The 19403-nt window shown below is 45.8% G+C and overlaps 1 protein-coding gene across 1 annotated transcript in view; it reads right to left on the bottom strand.

Moving 5' to 3' along the window:
- Nucleotides 1-19403, bottom strand: part of REC8 (REC8 meiotic recombination protein) — a 117817-nt gene that overhangs the window by 29273 nt on the left and 69141 nt on the right. Inside the window, exon 12 of the mRNA XM_078777430.1 lies at nt 6489-6666. Within this exon, the coding sequence (XP_078633556.1) occupies nt 6489-6666 (178 nt within the window). The remainder of the gene's footprint in view (nt 1-6488; nt 6667-19403) is intronic.

The following is a 19403-nucleotide window of genomic DNA, read 5'->3' as shown; positions in this document are numbered from 1 at the left end:
TAAGATGATAAAGTAAATTGATAGACAAAGTTTATATGGAAGTGTTTCAGCAGAAAGGACAGTGAGAGGACCAGGAGCGACAGCCTGATAGTAAAAAAAAATACAGTAAGAATGGCAGTAAGATCGGGATCTTTCATTCAGTAGTTGGTGCATGGAATGGTCTCCCTGGAAAGGTAGTGGAAGCAGAAACAGAAGAGGGGTGTACTGGGGGGTGCCCATGAGTAGACCACACGTGAAAGTGGTACTATGCTAAAACGGAACCTGCTAATAGTAGTACAAACATGAATTGTATGTTTAGCTTGGCCCCAAGCTGTATCCTAACCTTGGTGCGAAATAGGTTTTCACCTGGAAAAAATTGGTACCAAGCTGAAAATCGGCAGAGCATTGGTGAAGCTTCCTGAACCAGAAAGGCACTCGGCAGAGCGCATACCTCCGCCACGCAATGCCTGATCTAGTAGAACATATCGGCCCAATAAGAGAATATTCTACTGCATGAATAAGATAATATCACTAAATATATACACTACATGGCCAAAAGTATGTGGACACCCGAACATCACACCCGTATGTGCTTGTCGAACATCTCATTCCAAAATCATGGGCATTCATATGGAGTTGGTCTCCCTTTTGTTGCTATAACAGCCTCCACTCTTCTGGGAAAGCTTTCCATTAGATGTTGGAACATTGCTGTGGGGATTTGCTTCCATTCAGCCAGAAGAGCATTCGTGAGGTAGGGCACTGACGTCGGCGAGCTTTACACCCCTCCAGCCGACGCTTGGCGCTTGGCTAGGAGTGTGTGGCTGCTCTGCCACGGAAACCCATTTCATGAAGCTCCTGACGAACAGTTGTTGTGCTGACGTTGCTTCCAGAGGAAGTTTTCGAACTACAGTTTGGAACTCGGTAGTGATTGTTGCAACTGAGGACAGACGATTTTTACGTGCTACGCGCTTCAGCACTCGGCAGTCCCGTTCTGTGAGCTTGTGTGGCCTTCCACTTCGCAGCTGAGCTGTTGTTGCTCCTGGAAGTTTCCACTTCACAATAACAGCACTTACAGTTCACCAGAGCAGGGCAGAAATTTGACAAACTGACTTGTTGGAAAGGTGGCATTTTATGTCGGTGCCACATTGAAAGTCACTGAGCTCTTCAGTATGGCCCATTCTACTGCCAATGTTTGTCTATGGAGATTGCATGGCTGCGTGCTTGATTATAGATACCTGTCAGCAATGGGTGTGGCTGGAACAGCTGAATCCACTAATTAGGAGTGTCCGCATACTTTTGGCCATGTAGTGTATATCGTTTTTGGCCCCATCTCTCAATGGTGGTCACTTTTAAAATGAAAACATTCTCGTATCCGTATTTGGATCTTCACCAGAATCAAATCAATTCATCATTGTAACATACCCAACCTGTCCACCAAATTTCGTCCGAATCCAACCATAACTTTTTGAGATTTCCTGTTCACAGAGAACCAGACAGATCAGGGGTGTAAACATAACCTCGGTCCACCTATGGGTGGCGGAGGAAACGAATAAATTGTATGTAACGGCAACAAACAAAAATTATTGGCTTTAAAATTCAAGTTAAAAGCATATTAAGTAATTAATCAATTTATGACGTCATAATTGCCCCCCTAACTCCCAATAGGATTTTGAACATGCTATTTAGGAGCGATTTTCAGCTTGGTACCAATTTTTTCCAGGTTCACCCCAATTTTGAGTTATTTTGACTGGACCATTAGGATCTTAATCCTGTTCGTTTTGGCAGAACCAACACGAGGCCTACAAACGGTTTTCATTAAAAACTATCAGCAGTCGTAGTCTTGATGCAGCGATAAAACTACTGAGCAATTAATCTGTGATATTTTACCAAAATACAGTCCTGATTGAAACTTCCACTAAAGTTACCTATTCCTGGTCTTGTATATCCGTAAACACTAAACCCAAGTAGCGAAGACGACTGCACCGAATCTGGCTAACTATAGAAACACTGGCCAGGTGTATTGACATGATTGGTCCAGTGTGGTGCTCTTGGTCATGTATCACCAAACACATGGAAAACTTCTTATTTCGATCACATCAGATGAATGTTTCAAATATTCTGTTGTGTTGAAGTACCTGTGATGGCAATGATTTGCTGTATCCATATATGTCCAGGTGAAGAAGAGCACATCCTCCAGTTCAGTGAGAAGTCAGGTGATAAAGTGAACGACTGTATTCCAAAGTGCACAGGTGCTGAAGGCGCAGTGGAACCTGTGGTAAATCGACTTTTGTCACAGTTCGGTACCACATTGAGTTTTTCGGCACATTACGGTACAACCGTGTGTGTTACTGTCTTTTCGCTGATGAAACTTGGTTGGAGGCTGCTGAAAAGTGAAGAGAAAAAGGAAATCGACCACACCTACAGAGAACACCTGTGCCAAACGCCGATCTGAGTGTTTGGCAACATCACTGGTGCTGATGGGATCAACAGCCGTCTATTTGGATGCATCTGCATCACCTGCCGGAAGTTAAAATGTTCTACTGAAGGGTTGACGAGCATTCGGAGGCTTGAGAAACTAGTCAAGTGCACATCATTTAATGTTACAACCTCTGTCGTTACTGCTGCCCAATTAAAAAACGACTACAATGGTTTACATGTTATCCAAGGGGACGACCTACCTGGTTGCTTGGGAGGCCATGTACCACAACATCTGCTACAAGTCATTGTCTGATGTGAGGAGCAGCCAGAAGAGCTATGAGGAATTCACCAGAGTGAATGAGCAGCGATTTGTGGAGGGGGGAGGAAGCTAAACGACATTTACGTTGACATTGGCATTTGTTCCAAGGTTGTCCATGTCAGACCAGAAACAGTCCACATCTCGAACTGGGATGTGAAGGAGACAGAAAGCTGAAAAAGTCACATCCACATCTTGTCTTCATCCGAGCTCCTGGTATCAGTCGATTTGAGATTGTGTGCCACAGAGAACCAGTATCATCCCTTTCCTTTTGTGATTATGATGATGATGCTGATGATCTTGAAGACACCAGCAATGATGGAAGACTGACTTGTGGCCCGAGGGTCAACATGATACACGAGGACCGCACACGCCAGCTGTACTCATCCGCAAAACTAACGAAGCAGGTGATCAATATGAGTAAACACAAACTATTTCACCACACTGGGATAATGGGGGATTGGTTGTGGACACGTCCCCTGTGAGCGATCCCGAGCGATGGTAAGCTATTAAGCAAACCAGTGAGAAGAAAGCGATCAGGCAAACACACAACCCTGGCATATACCTTCTCGACGGGACTCCTCTGAGTGCCATCGGTGACTCCTGTCAAGCCCCATGGCTTCTTTGGAAAAGCAAAATGTCTAGCTGTAACAAAAATATGCCAAACAAGGTTCGTCACAGAAAACTAGAAAGGGACACAGACCCCTTGTAGGCTGAGGCCAAGTCTGTGCGGCCACACCGAACAACCAGAATGTGTGCTCAAAGGGGATCCCTGTCTCACGATAGGACAGAGATCGACACCAAAGCTAAAAGCTAAAAAGGTGTCGCCTGTTCTATAACCAGCAACTGCTACATTCCAGACAAATCAGAGAATATTAAATGAACAGTTCTGGAGCTTAGAGGACAAGGAAATTATCCTTCACTGCAAAGCGTATTCTGCGCATGAAGCATGGGGGATTAATGGTAAAGGAGCTGTTAGAAAGAAAGAAAAAAAAAGATTTGTGAACCAATTTAAGTGAACGAAGTTTCACAATTTCATTCATGAATCATGATCATTCACTAAAAAAAGGAGGTGGAGGTTTTGAGTTCTGGGAGAAGTTACTCCCACCTTCTGAAACCCACAAATGGGCAAATGGAGCCAACAACCAATGGGAGAAGTTACGAAAAAATATGGAGGTGGTTACTTTGAGACCGAGTAAGTCTCTGTTCCATCCCCCGAAACCCACCCACATGTGGAGATAGCCAACGACGGTGATGAACTCGCCCATTGTACCCATTGTACCCATATGAGGAACTTTGAATGACGTCAGCATTTAGAAGATGAAGATCTTTTCTATATTTGGTACCTATGTATGCAAATTGTTCGGAACTTTTCACTATTTCGCCCAAAAATGCATTCTGGGACTACTAACCTTTTGACGCCGGTACATATGGACCAAATCATTTGGCCTAGTTTGGTCAATCTAGTTCACCTGGTTCCAGAGATCGAGTGATTTTATCAAATTTCTACAATATCTGACATGTTTTCCTCCATTTCCCTAAATCTCCTCAAAGTTGGGTTTGTGCTCTGGAACATTCGATTATTCCATGGAGGAAGTCCTGACCAACGTCGGCATGCCATCTTGATGCCCATACAGCCAATGTGTCTTCAGGGTCGGCCAATAAGGGAAATTGCTGTTTTTGAGATTTATACAAATTATTGGGATTTTTGACGATTTCCCCACAAAAACTACCAGAGAATGTTGAGAATAAGCGGGGAATATCCATTGTCGAATGTCGGAGAACTTGAATTGTCACTTTTTCATGTTGGTTCTTATGGAAGGAATTTTGTTTTTGCCAAGTCTGGTCAGTTCAGGTGATATGGATTCCGAGATTAAAGGATGTTGTCACATTTCAAAGGTATGTTTTGATTTTCGCACATTTTTCCCCATTTTTCCAAATCGCGACAGGATTGGAGTTGGAACATTAGTTTTTATGAAAGAAAACCGTTTCCTTCACCAGAGTTGTCAGGAATCTGATCTCTTTTCTAGGAATATTTCCCTGCATTGTGACGGGAACTGGAGAGGAGGATAAGGAAGAAAGTGAAGATCGATGAAATGCAGTTTGGATTTATGCCAGGAAGAGGAACGACAGACACGCTTTTCATTGTGAGGCAGTTGCAGGAGAAGTACATGGAGAAGAGGAAGAAGTTGTTTCTTGGGTTTGTTGATCTGGAGAAAGCATTCGATCGGGTTCCACGCAAAGTATTGACATGGGCATTGAGGAAGTTATGAGTGGAGGAATGGTTGATCAGAGTAGTCATGGCAATGTACAAAAGAGCACGCACAGCTGTAAGGACAAAGGACGGGAACAGTGGTGAGTTTGAGGTGAAGGTGGGAGTGCATCAGGGGTCGGTACTAAGTCCACTACTATTTGTAGCTGTGATGGAGGTGCTGGCTCAGAACGTAAAGGAGGGTTTACCGTGGGAGTTGTTGTATGCAGATGATCTGGTGTTGATTGCGGAAAGTATGGATGGACTGAAGGAAAAGATGAACAAGTGGAAGGAATGTATGGAGACAAAAGGTCTGAAGGTGAATATCGGAAAGACGAAGGTGATGGCAAGTGGTAAAGCATGTGGTGAGGTGGAAAGAACTGGGAAGTGGCCATGTGCTGTGTGTAGGAAGGGTGTCGGAGTGAATTCCATTCAATGTACAATGTGCGCTGAGTGGGTTCATCAAAAATGTAGTGGTCTGAGAGGGTCATTAACCAGTGTGGCAGCTACATTCAAATGTAAGGTGTGCACAGAGGGAGCTGCAGATGGAGGAAATGTTGAGTTGGATCTTGGAGACGGCGTGAAGCTGGAAGGTGTGAAAACATTTTGCTACCTCGGAGACATGCTGAATGGAGAAGGTGGATCAGACTCGGCAACGGTTGCTAGAGTGAGATGTGCATGGAAGAAGTTTCGGGAACTGAGTGGCGTGCTGATGAGGAGGGGAGTGTCGTTGAAGCTGAAGGGAAAGGTGTATGCTGCATGTGTGAGAAGTGTTATGATTTATGGGAGCGAGACATGGGATAATGAACGTAGAGCAGCAACGAAGGGTGGAAAGGGTGGAAATGCGAATGGTTCGACGGATGTGCGGAGTATCGTTGAGAGAGAGGAAGACAAATGATGAATTGCGAAAGATGATGGGAATAGAGCCTGTGATGGATGCTGTGAAGAGGAACAGGTTGAGATGGTTTGGTCATGTGTTGAGGAAGGATGAAAGTGACTGGTTGAGAAGAGTGATGGAAATGAATGTAGAAGGAAGTAGAGGATGGGGAAGACCGAGAAAGACTTGGCTAAAGATGGTGGAAGAAGAAATGCGGGCAAGGGGGTTAACAAGGAGAGATGCAGAAAATAGGGCAAAATGGAGAAGATTGTCATGGGGACCACAAGGCTAACCCCCGCTCTAGCAGGGAAAATGGCCTTAAAATGCATGTTGTTGTTGTTGTTGTATTGTGACGGGAACTACTTCTACGTCCTAATCTTTAGTGTCCCTATGTAATACATGTTTACCTGAACCTGACTTAGGCCAAGTCTTCTTTGCAGTCGAAGTTTTGTTACCACACCTGTTTGACCTGAACCCTCTCTTGTTGAACCCTGACATTGCTGTACATGTTAAGATTTTCGCCATTGGGTAGATTGGTTACTTTGTCCAAGGTTTTGGTAGAATATTCCAAAGTACGTACAGTTATCAGTGTGAGACATTGTTAAAGCATAACCAAAGGTAACCTTGTTCCTTCGGTTATACTTCACCTCCACGTACAAGGTCCTTGCAGTGTGCCCGTGGGTCATTGATGAACCTGCGCATCTCTTCTGCCGATAGCTGCGTCCTCTCATCTAGAAATGGTTTTCTGCGGCGTTTGACTCCCCGAGGAACCTTGTGGTCTTCATCTTCTTTCAGCGATGGAAGTTCAAGGAGCAGGGGGGACTCCTGAGGGCGAGAGTGTCCGCCATCAAGGCCTTGGCTCGAGTGAAAGCGGAAACAAAATTCATTATAAACTCTGTGCCGAAAACACTTGCTGAATAACTCTGTACAATGTAAATGGATCTGATGTGTAAAGAAAGTTCCACGACAAACAGCGACATCGGTTACAAATCGTTGTTTTTGGTGAAAGACGAAACATCATTATATGTACGTGTTTGTCTTTCATTTAAATGTCTGCACAATAACACTGCAATACATATACACAACCTGGAAACTTCTCACATTTAATTTGTGGCATACGTCAAGGTATCCTATGATATTAAATGAGGCAAATACTGTGTGTGTGTGTGTGTGTGTGTGTGTGTGTGTGTGTGTGTGTGTGTGTGTGTGTGTGTGTGTGTGTGTGTGTGTGTGTGTGTGTGTGTGTGTGTACCACTCCCCCCCGTGTGTGTGTGTGTGAACCACTCCACCCCCCCCCCCCCCCCCCACCGTGTGTGTGTGTGTGTGGTGAACCACTCCCCCGTGTGTGTGTGTGTGAACCACTCCCGTGTGTGTGTGTGTGTGTGAACCACTCGTGTATGTGTGTGTGTGTGAACCACTCGTGTATGTGTGTGTGAACCACTCTCGTGTGTGTGTGTGAACCACTCCCGTGTGTGTGTGTGTGTTTTTGTGTGAACCACTCCCGTGTGTGTGTGTGTGTGTGTGAACCACTCCCGTGTGTCTGTGTCTGTCTGGGCCGTAACCTCATTTGAGATTTGTCATCAAATTTTCAACAAAGCTCTATTAATATGAGAATAAGGAGAAGACAAATTAATAATTCGGTCAAAGTTCAGCATCACATAAAATTATCAATGTTAATGTTATTGACCTGAAATGTAAAGAATTTGCATATTGTTCACTGAATTGGTTCAGCAATCAAAATATAGAAGGCAATTGTTTTTTTTGTTTTTTTAGATCAACGGTCAAGGTCGCATAAAATCGTCAATTTTAATTTTGTATATTTTTAGCTGTTTTCGTCATGTTTAGCATACTGAAGAAGAAGACGTCAGAATCCAAAGCGGATGTGGACGAGCTTTGCATTTTCAGATGGAGTTAAATTGGGACTCCTCTCTGGTCAAGACTGTTGTGATGGCGTTGTTACCTGCGCCACCTGAGGTGGACGGAGGTTTTGTATTCACCTGTTTGTGAGCAGAATATCTCAAAAAGCTATGTGCGGATTCGGACAAGACTTGGTGGACAGGTGGGGTAGGTGACATGAACAAGCCGATTCGACGTTTGGTTCTAGTCCGGATGCAGATCCGGCCTATCGGTGGGATACAAAAGGTAAACTAATCAGCCTGGTGGAGGTGTGCGCTCTACTGAGTGACGCTCTCGTTTCACAAGGGTTGGGTGCGTTCTGCCATTGTCATCCATGAATCCCAGTTTTGTGAGAAATGGGTGGTTGTCAAAATGTGGAACAGGATCCAAAATGTCCCTATTGTACTCTTACCTGTCAGGTTACCCCGTACAAGGTCAAGCTTACAATAGTAACAGGCAATCCCTATCATCACGGATCCACCACCAAACAGGATGGACCTACCATATTTTCGGGCATTTAGGCCACGTTACGTTCCCACCAATCCTGAGATCTACCATCAATATTACATGCAGGACATATGAACACTCATCGCACCAATGGATCTTCCTCCAGGATGCGAGATCCCAATGGTGATGTGCAGGCACCATACCACGTGGGTTGCTTTGTTTTCGGGGTGAGAAGAGGGTTCTCATCGGCCTCTTGGCTTTGCTTATGGATAACCAGATGAGCACTGTCCTTATGGATAACCAGATGAGCACTGTCCTTATGGATAACCAGATGAGCACTGTCCTTATGGATAACCAGATGAGCACTGTGCTTATGGATAACCAGATGAGCACTGTGCTTATGGATAACCAGATGAGCACTGTGCTTATGGATAACCAGATGAGCACTGTGCTTATGGATAACGAGATGAGCACTGTGCTTATGGATAACCAGATGAGCACTGTGCTTATGGATAACCAGATGAGCACTGTCTTTATGGATAACCAGATGAGCACTGTGCTTATGGATAACCAGATGAGCACTGTGCTTATGGATAACCAGATGAGCACTGTGCTTATGGATAACCAGATGAGCGCTGTGCTTATGGATAACCAGATGAGCGCTGTCCGTATGGATAACCAGATGAGCACTGTGCTTATGGATAACCAGATGAGCACTGTGCTTATGGATAACCAGATGAGCACTGTGCTTATGGATAACCAGATGAGCACTGTCCGTATGGATAACCAGATGAGCACTGTCCTTATGGATAACCAGATGAGCACTGTGCTTATGGATAACCAGATGAGCACTGTCCGTAGGGATAACCAGATGAGCACTGTCCTTATGGATAACCAGATGAGCACTGTGCTTATGGATAACCAGATGAGCACTGTCCTTATGGATAACCAGATGAGCACTGTGCTTATGGATAACCAGATGAGCACTGCGCTTATGGATAACCAGATGAGCACTGTGCTTATGGATAACCAGATGAGCACTGTGCTTATGGATAACCAGATGAGCACTGTGCTTATGGATAACCAGATGAGCACTGTGCTTATGGATAACCAGATGAGCACTGTGCTTATGGATAACCAGATGAGCACTGTGCTTATGGATAACCAGATGAGCACTGTGCTTATGGATAACCAGATGAGCACTGTGCTTATGGATAACCAGATGAGCACTGTGCTTATGGATAACCAGATGAGCACTGTGCTTATGGATAACCAGATGAGCACTGTCTTTATGGATAACCAGATGAGCACTGTGCTTATGGATAACCAGATGAGCACTGTGCTTATGGGTAACCAGATGAGCACTGTGCTTATGGGTAACCAGATGAGCACTGTGCTTATGGATAACCAGATGAGCACTGTGCTTATGGATAACCAGATGAGCACTGTGCTTATGGATAACCAGATGAGCACTGTGCTTATGGATAACCAGATGAGCACTGTGCTTATGGATAACCAGATGAGCACTGTGCTTATGGATAACCAGATGAGCACTGTCCTTATGGATAGCCAGATGAGCACTGTGCTTATGGATAACCAGATGAGCACTGTGCTTATGGATAGCCAGATGAGCACTGTGCTTATGGATAACCAGATGAGCACTGTGCTTATGGATAACCAGATGAGCACTGTGCTTATGGATAACCAATCCTTACTTTTCATCATATTAACCCGATTAACCCTAGCTTTGATCAAGATCGTCAATTTTAATCTTGATGAAATGGACAATTTGATGGATCAATGGCAACCTTTTGGGGGGGAGGAGTATATTTTGCAAGTGTCGTGCTCTGCATGACGTCTTCTTGTTTTCTTGTTTTTATGTCTCCACCAACAGAGTCGCCCCGAGGCATTGTGTTTTCGGGTTGTCCGTCCGTCTGTGATAGGTTTTCGTTACCGTGAAAACTTGAGAACGACTGAAGGGATCGAAGTCAAACTTGGTGCAGATATGTATAATGAGATAAAGATGAACTGATTAGATTTGGGGGTCAAACGTCAAAAGTTACAGGTCATGTCAGGTAAAAATGTGATAACTTTAGAACAGCTGAAGGCGGTTAAATCAAACTTTGTACAGGTATGTATATAATGAGGTAATAATGTGGGCGGAGGCATATTGGTCGACGTCGCAGAGTGCCGTTCGAGTTACATATGATGTATTAAAATATGTGAGTGTAAAAGTAAATGAAGGTTCATGAAAAACATAATGACAGCGGGATGAGAGGGCGTTAAATGAACAATGACGTAAAGGGAAACTTGGAAAGAACACACAGGAAATGTATAACAAGTGGGGACATGAGGGTACTTAGACAAGGGGCTGAGGGTATAAGTCGATGTGAACACACAGGAAATGTATAACAAGTGGGGACATGAGGGTACTTAGACAAGGGGCTGAGGGTATAAGTCGATGTGAACACACAGGAAATGTATAACAAGTGGGGACATGAGGGTACATAGACAAGGGACTGAGGATATAAGTGGATGTGAACACACAGGAAATGTATAACAATTGGGGACATGAGCGTACTTAGACAAGGGACTGAGGGTATAAGTGGATGTGAACACACAGGAAATGTATAACAAGTGGGGACATGAGGGTACATAGACAAGGGACTGAGGATATAAGTGGATGTGAACACACAGGAAATGTATAACAAGTGGGGACATGAGGGTACTTAGACAAGGGGCTGAGGGTATAAGTCGATGTGAACACACAGGAAATGTATAACAAGTGGGGACATGAGGGTACATAGACAAGGGACTGAGGATATAAGTGGATGTGAACACACAGGAAATGTATAACAAGTGGGGACATGAGGGTACATAGACAAGGGACTGAGGATATAAGTGGATGTGAACACACAGGAAATGTATAACAAGTGGGGACATGAGGGTACTTAGACAAGGGGCTGAGGGTATAAGTCGATGTGAACACACAGGAAATGTATAACAAGTGGGGACATGATGGTACTTAGACAAGGGACTGAGGGTATAAGTGGATGTGAACACACAGGAAATGTATAACAAGTGGGGACATGAGGGTACTTAGACAAGGGGCTGAGGGTATAAGTCGATGTGAACACACAGGAAATGTATAACAAGTGGGGACATGAGGGTACTTAGACAAGGGACTGAGGGTATAAGTGTGGATGTGAACACACAGGAAATGTATAACAAGCGGGGACATGAGGGTACATAGACAAGGGGCTGAGGGTATAAGTCGATGTGAACACACAGGAAATGTATAACAAGTGGGGACATGAGGGTACTTAGACAAGGGGCTGAGGGTATAAGTGGATGTGAACACACAGGAAATGTATAACAAGTGGGGACATGAGGGTACTTAGACAAGGGGCTGAGGGTATAAGTCGATGTGAACACACAGGAAATGTATAACAAGTGGGGACATGAGGGTACTTAGACAAGGGGCTGAGGGTATAAGTCGATGTGAACACACAGGAAATGTATAACAAGTGGGGACATGAGGATACTTAGACAAGGGGCTGAGGGTATAAGTGGATGTGAACACACAGGAAATGTATAACAAGTGGGGACATGAGGGTACATAGACAAGGGACTGAGGATATAAGTGGATGTGAACACACAGGAAATGTATAACAAGTGGGGACATGAGGGTACTTAGACAAGGGACTGAGGATATAAGTGGATGTGAACACACAGGAAATGTATAACAAGTGGGGACATGAGGGTACTTAGACAAGGGGCTGAGGGTATAAGTCGATGTGAACACACAGGAAATGTATAACAAGTGGGGACATGAGGGTACTTAGACAAGGGGCTGAGGGTATAAGTCGATGTGAACACACAGGAAATGTATAACAAGTGGGGACATGAGGATACTTAGACAAGGGGCTGAGGGTATAAGTGGATGTGAACACACAGGAAATGTATAACAAGTGGGGACATGAGGGTACATAGACAAGGGACTGAGGATATAAGTGGATGTGAACACACAGGAAATGTATAACAAGTGGGGACATGAGGGTACTTAGACAAGGGACTGAGGATATAAGTGGATGTGAACACACAGGAAATGTATAACAAGTGGGGACATGATGGTACTTAGACAAGGGGCTGAGGGTATAAGTCGATGTGAACACACAGGAAATGTATAACAAGTGGGGACATGAGGGTACTTAGACAAGGGGCTGAGGGTATAAGTCGATGTGAACACACAGGAAATGTATAACAAGTGGGGACATGAGGGTACTTAGACAAGGGGCTGAGGGTATAAGTGGATGTGAACACACAGGAAATGTATAACAAGTGGGGACATGAGGGTACTTAGACAAGGGGCTGAGGGTATAAGTCGATGTGAACACACAGGAAATGTATAACAAGTGGGGACATGAGGGTACTTAGACAAGGGGCTGAGGGTATAAGTCGATGTGAACACACAGGAAATGTATAACAAGTGGGGACATGAGGATACTTAGACAAGGGGCTGAGGGTATAAGTGGATGTGAACACACAGGAAATGTATAACAAGTGGGGACATGAGGGTACTTAGACAAGGGGCTGAGGGTATAAGTCGATGTGAACACACAGGAAATGTATAACAAGTGGGGACATGAGGGTACTTAGACAAGGGGCTGAGGGTATAAGTCGATGTGAACACACAGGAAATGTATAACAAGTGGGGACATGAGGGTACTTAGACAAGGGACTGAGGATATAAGTGGATGTGAACACACAGGAAATGTATAACAAGTGGGGACATGATGGTACTTAGACAAGGGGCTGAGGGTATAAGTCGATGTGAACACACAGGAAATGTATAACAAGTGGGGACATGAGGGTACTTAGACAAGGGGCTGAGGGTATAAGTCGATGTGAACACACAGGAAATGTATAACAAGTGGGGACATGAGGGTACTTAGACAAGGGACTGAGGATATAAGTGGATGTGAACACACAGGAAATGTATAACAAGTGGGGACATGAGGGTACTTAGACAAGGTACCGAGGGTATAAGTGGATGTGAACACACAGGAAATGTATAACAAGTGGGGACATGAGGGTACATAGACAAGGGACTGAGGGTATAAGTGTGGATGTGAACACACAGGAAATGTATAACAAGTGGGGACATGAGCGTACTTAGACAAGGTACCGAGGGTATAAGTGGATGTGAACACACAGGAAATGTATAACAAGTGGGGACATGAGGGTACTTAGACAAGGGACTGAGGGTATAAGTGTGGATGTGAACACACAGGAAATGTATAACAAGCGGGGACATGAGGGTACATAGACAAGGGACTGAGGATATAAGTGGATGTGAACACACAGGAAATGTATAACAAGTGGGGACATGATGGTACTTAGACAAGGGACTGAGGGTATAAGTGGATGTGAACACACAGGAAATGTATAACAAGTGGGGACATGAGCGTACTTAGACAAGGGACTGAGGATATAAGTGGATGTGAACACACAGGAAATGTATAACAAGTGGGGACATGAGGGTACATAGACAAGGGGCTGAGGGTATAAGTGGATGTGAACACACAGGAAATGTATAACAAGTGGGGACATGAGGGTACATAGACAAGGGACTGAGGATATAAGTGGATGTGAACACACAGGAAATGTATAACAAGTGGGGACATGAGCGTACTTAGACAAGGGACTGAGGATATAAGTGGATGTGAACACACAGGAAATGTATAACAAGTGGGGACATGAGCGTACTTAGACAAGGTACCGAGGGTATAAGTGGATGTGAACACACAGGAAATGTATAACAAGTGGGGACATGAGGGTACTTAGACAAGGGACTGAGGGTATAAGTGTGGATGTGAACACACAGGAAATGTATAACAAGCGGGGACATGAGGGTACATAGACAAGGGACTGAGGATATAAGTGGATGTGAACACACAGGAAATGTATAACAAGTGGAGACATGATGGTACTTAGACAAGGGACTGAGGGTATAAGTGGATGTGAACACACAGGAAATGTATAACAAGCGGGGACATGAGGGTACATAGACAAGGGACTGAGGATATAAGTGGATGTGAACACACAGGAAATGTATAACAAGTGGGGACATGATGGTACTTAGACAAGGGACTGAGGGTATAAGTGGATGTGAACACACAGGAAATGTATAACAAGTGGGGACATGAGGATACTTAGACAAGGTACCGAGGGTATAAGTGGATGTGAACACACAGGAAATGTATAACAAGTGGGGACATGATGGTACTTAGACAAGGGACTGAGGGTATAAGTGTGGATGTGAACACACAGGAAATGTATAACAAGTGGGGACATGAGGGTACATAGACAAGGGACTGAGGATATAAGTGGATGTGAACACACAGGAAATGTATAACAAGTCGGGACATGAGGATACTTAGACAAGGGACTGAGGGTATAAGTCGATGTGAACACACAGGAAATGTATAACAAGTGGGGACATGAGGGTACATAGACAAGGTACCGAGGGTATAAGTGGATGTGTACACACAGGAAATGTATAACAAGTGGGGACATGAGGGTACATAGACAAGGGACTGAGGGTATAAGTGGATGTGAACACACAGGAAATGTATAACAGGTGGAGAGGGCAGGTGAGGTGGTTCCACTGGAATTCGGTAAACTCTGCACAACTGTTCGTCACCCGAGTTGTTTTTAATAAAGGAAAACTGATCTAGATGAACACCTGTGTGGACTTTAAAAGTTAACCTGTGGGTCATTCCCATTGTTTTCATGCATTTGTAACAGGGGTTTGGGAATGCTGTTTCGTATGCAGCCTGTGGCTGTTGGTCGCATCATTTTTTCTGGAAGTGATGCAGTGCCCCTGTTACCAGGAAGCTGGTGCTCATTTTGCCAACTTCGGAAGGATGGCAGCCTGAGTCAACTCACCTGGAGTTATTTAAACGGCACGACAGGGGCTCAAACTCAAGACCCTAAGATCTTAGAGCGGCCACGTGAAGCCAGTGCCAGGCTTGGGTGGCAATGATCAACAATGGAAGCTCCATGATTGTTGTGGGGACATGAGGCAGTGCCAGGCTTGGGTGGCAATGATCAACAATGGAAGCTCCATGATTGTTGTGGGGACATGAGGCAGTGCAAGGCTTGGGTGGCAATGATCAACAATGGAAGCTCCATGATTGTTGTGGGGACATGAGGCAGTGCCAGGCTTGGGTGGCAATGATCAACAATGGAAGCTCCATGATTATTGTGGGGACATGAGGCAGTGCAAGGCTTGGGTGGCAATGATCAACAATGGAAGCTCCGTGATTGTTGTGGGGACATGAGGCAGTGCCAGGCTTGGGTGGCAATGATCAACAATGGAAGCTCCATGATTGTTGTGGGGACATGAGGCAGTGCAAGGCTTGGGTGGCAATGATCAACAATGGAAGCTCCATGATTATTGTGGGGACATGAGGCAGTGCCAGGCTTGGGTGGCAATGATCAACAATGGAAGCTCCATGATTGTTGTGGGGACATGAGGCAGTGCCAGGCTTGGGTGGCAATGATAAACAATGGAAGCTCCGTGATTGTTGTGGGGACATGAGGCAGTGCCAGGCTTGGGTGGCAATGATCAACAATGGAAGCTCCATGATTGTTGTGGGGACATGAGGCAGTGCCAGGCTTGGGTGGCAATGATCAACAATGGAAGCTCCATGATTGTTGTGGGGACATGAGGCAGTGCAAGGCTTGGGTGGCAATGATCAACAATGGAAGCTCCATGATTATTGTGGGGACATGAGGCAGTGCCAGGCTTGGGTGGCAATGATCAACAATGGAAGCTCCATGATTGTTGTGGGGACATGAGGCAGTGCCAGGCTTGGGTGGCAATGATAAACAATGGAAGCTCCGTGATTGTTGTGGGGACATGAGGCAGTGCCAGGCTTGGGTGGCAATGATCAACAATGGAAGCTCCGTGATTGTTGTGGGGACATGAGGCAGTGCCAGGCTTGGGTGGCAATGATAAACAATGGAAGCTCCATGATTATTGTGGGGACATGAGGCAGTGCAAGGCTTGGGTGGCAATGATCAACAATGGAAGCTCCGTGATTGTTGTGGGGACATGAGGCAGTGCCAGGCTTGGGTGGCAATGATCAACAATGGAAGCTCCATGATTGTTGTGGGTACATGAGGCAGTGCCAGGCTTGGGTGGCAATGATCAACAATGGAAGCTCCGTGATTGTTGTGGGGACATGAGGCAGTGCCAGGCTTGGGTGGCAATGATCAACAATGGAAGCTCCATGATTGTTGTGGGGACATGAGGCAGTGCCAGGCTTGGGTGGCAATGATCAACAATGGAAGCTCCATGATTGTTGTGGGGACATGAGGCAGTGCCAGGCTTGGGTGGCAATGATCAACAATGGAAGCTCCATGATTGTTGTGGGGACATGAGGCAGTGCCAGGCTTGGGTGGCAATGATCAACAATGGAAGCTCCATGATTGTTGTGGGTACATGAGGCAGTGCCAGGCTTGGGTGGCAATGATCAACAATGGAAGCTCCATGATTATTGTGGGGACATGAGGCAGTGCCAGGCTTGGGTGGCAATGATCAACAATGGAAGCTCCATGATTGTTGTGGGGACATGAGGCAGTGCCAGGCTTGGGTGGCAATGATAAACAATGGAAGCTCCATGATTGTTGTGGGGACATGAGGCAGTGCCAGGCTTGGGTGGCAATGATAAACAATGGAAGCTCCATGATTGTTGTGGGGACATGAGGCAGTGCCAGGCTTGGGTGGCAATGATCAACAATGGAAGCTCCATGATTATTGTGGGGACATGAGGCAGTGCAAGGCTTGGGTGGCAATGATCAACAATGGAAGCTCCGTGATTGTTGTGGGGACATGAGGCAGTGCCAGGCTTGGGTGGCAATGATAAACAATGGAAGCTCCATGATTATTGTGGGGACATGAGGCAGTGCCAGGCTTGGGTGGCAATGATCAACAATGGAAGCTCCATGATTATTGTGGGGACATGAGGCAGTGCCAGGCTTGGGTGGCAATGATCAACAATGGAAGCTCCATGATTGTTGTGGGGACATGAGGCAGTGCCAGGCTTGGGTGGCAATGATCAACAATGGAAGCTCCATGATTGTTGTGGGGACATGAGGCAGTGCCAGGCTTGGGTGGCAATGATAAACAATGGAAGCTCCATGATTGTTGTGGGGACATGAGGCAGTGCCAGGCTTGGGTGGCAATGATCAACAATGGAAGCTCCATGATTGTTGTGGGGACATGAGGCAGTGCCAGGCTTGGGTGGCAATGATCAACAATGGAAGCTCCATGATTGTTGTGGGGACATGAGGCAGTGCCAGGCTTGGGTGGCAATGATCAACAATGGAAGCTCCATGATTGTTGTGGGGACATGAGGCAGTGCCAGGCTTGGGTGGCAATGATCAACAATGGAAGCTCCATGATTGTTGTGGGGACATGAGGCAGTGCCAGGCTTGGGTGGCAATGATCAACAATGGAAGCTCCATGATTATTGTGGGGATATGAGGCAGTGCCAGGCTTGGGTGGCAATGATCAACAATGGAAGCTCCATGATTGTTGTGGGGACATGAGGCAGTGCCAGGCTTGGGTGGCAATGATCAACAATGGAAGCTCCATGATTATTGTGGGGACATGAGGCAGTGCCAGGCTTGGGTGGCAATGATCAACAATGGAAGCTCCATGATTATTGTGGGGATATGAGGCAGTGCCAGGCTTGGGTGGCAATGATCAACAATGGAAGCTCCATGATTATTGTGGGGATATGAGGCAGTGCCAGGCTTGGGTGGCAATGATCAACAATGGAAGCTCCATGATTATTGTGGGGATATGAGGCAGTGCCAGGCTTGGGTGGCAATGATCAACAATGGAAGCTCCATGATTATTGTGGGGACATGAGGCAGTGCCAGGCTTGGGTGGCAATGATCAACAATGGAAGCTCCATGATTATTGTGGTGATATGAGGCAGTGCCAGGCTTGGGTGGCAATGATCAACAATGGAAGCTCCGTGATTGTCGTGGGGACATGAGGCAGTGCCAGGCTTGGGTGGCAATGATCAACAATGGAAGCTCCGTGATTGTCGTGGGGATATGAGGCAGTGCCAGGCTTGGGTGGCAATGATCAACAATGGAAGCTCCGTGATTGTCGTGGGGACATGAGGCAGTGCCAGGCTTGGGTGGCAATGATCAACAATGGAAGCTCCGTGATTGTCGTGGGGATATGAGGCAGTGCCAGGCTTGGGTGGCAATGATAAACAATGGAAGCTCCATGATTGTTGTGGGGACATGAGGCAGTGCCAGGCTTGGGTGGCAATGATCAACAATGGAAGCTCCGTGATTGTCGTGGGGACATGAGGCAGTGCCAGACTTGGGTGGCAATGATCAACAATGGAAGCTCCGTGATTGTCGTGGGGACATGAGGCAGTGCCAGGCTTGGGTGGCAATGATCAACAATGGAAGCTCCATGATTATTGTGGGGATATGAGGCAGTGCCAGGGTTGGGTGGCAATGATCAACAATGGAAGCTCCGTGATTGTCGTGGGGACATGAGGCAGTGCCAGGCTTGGGTGGCAATGATCAACAATGGAAGCTCCGTGATTATTGTGGGGACATGAGGCAGTGCCAGGCTTGGGTGGCAATGATCAACAATGGAAGCTCCGTGATTATTGTGGGGACATGAGGCAGTGCCAGGCTTGGGTGGCAATGATCAACAATGGAAGCTCCGTGATTGTGCTGATATGAACCAATAACCGGTCTGAGTTTCACTGCCACACCAAGGTTTTCCCAAGTTCCACCTCGTTTATCCATCATTAAAATAAACCAAATATAACTGCACTCCCCATGACGTTTGAGGTAAATTACACAAGTTGTGATGTAACGACACCTGTAAAAGTTTACCATTCCATCATAATTCGTGTTCAAAATGTTTGGTTTTCAGATATTGCTCAATAACTTTGGACCGATCCCAGTGGTTGTGGAACAATTCGTCAAACTCTTTGAATGACATAAACAAATCACAAACATTACGTCATCCACATCTCGGGCACGAATCATTGTTCCTCAAAAATTCAGCAAACACCTTCATTTCCTCGAGGCCAAATTGCTTTGACTGTCACCTGGGCGAGGAAACAATTACTCCCACCTCGTCATCGGTTAACGCGCGTGGCACGTGT

The sequence above is a fragment of the Myxine glutinosa genome, chromosome 5 (assembly GCF_964187855.1).
Source record: "Myxine glutinosa chromosome 5, kmMyxGlut1.1, whole genome shotgun sequence".
Classification (NCBI taxonomy): domain Eukaryota; kingdom Metazoa; phylum Chordata; class Myxini; order Myxiniformes; family Myxinidae; genus Myxine; species Myxine glutinosa.
Note: the sequence above shows the minus strand (reverse complement) of the source record. Positions and strands in the feature narration are given on the sequence as shown.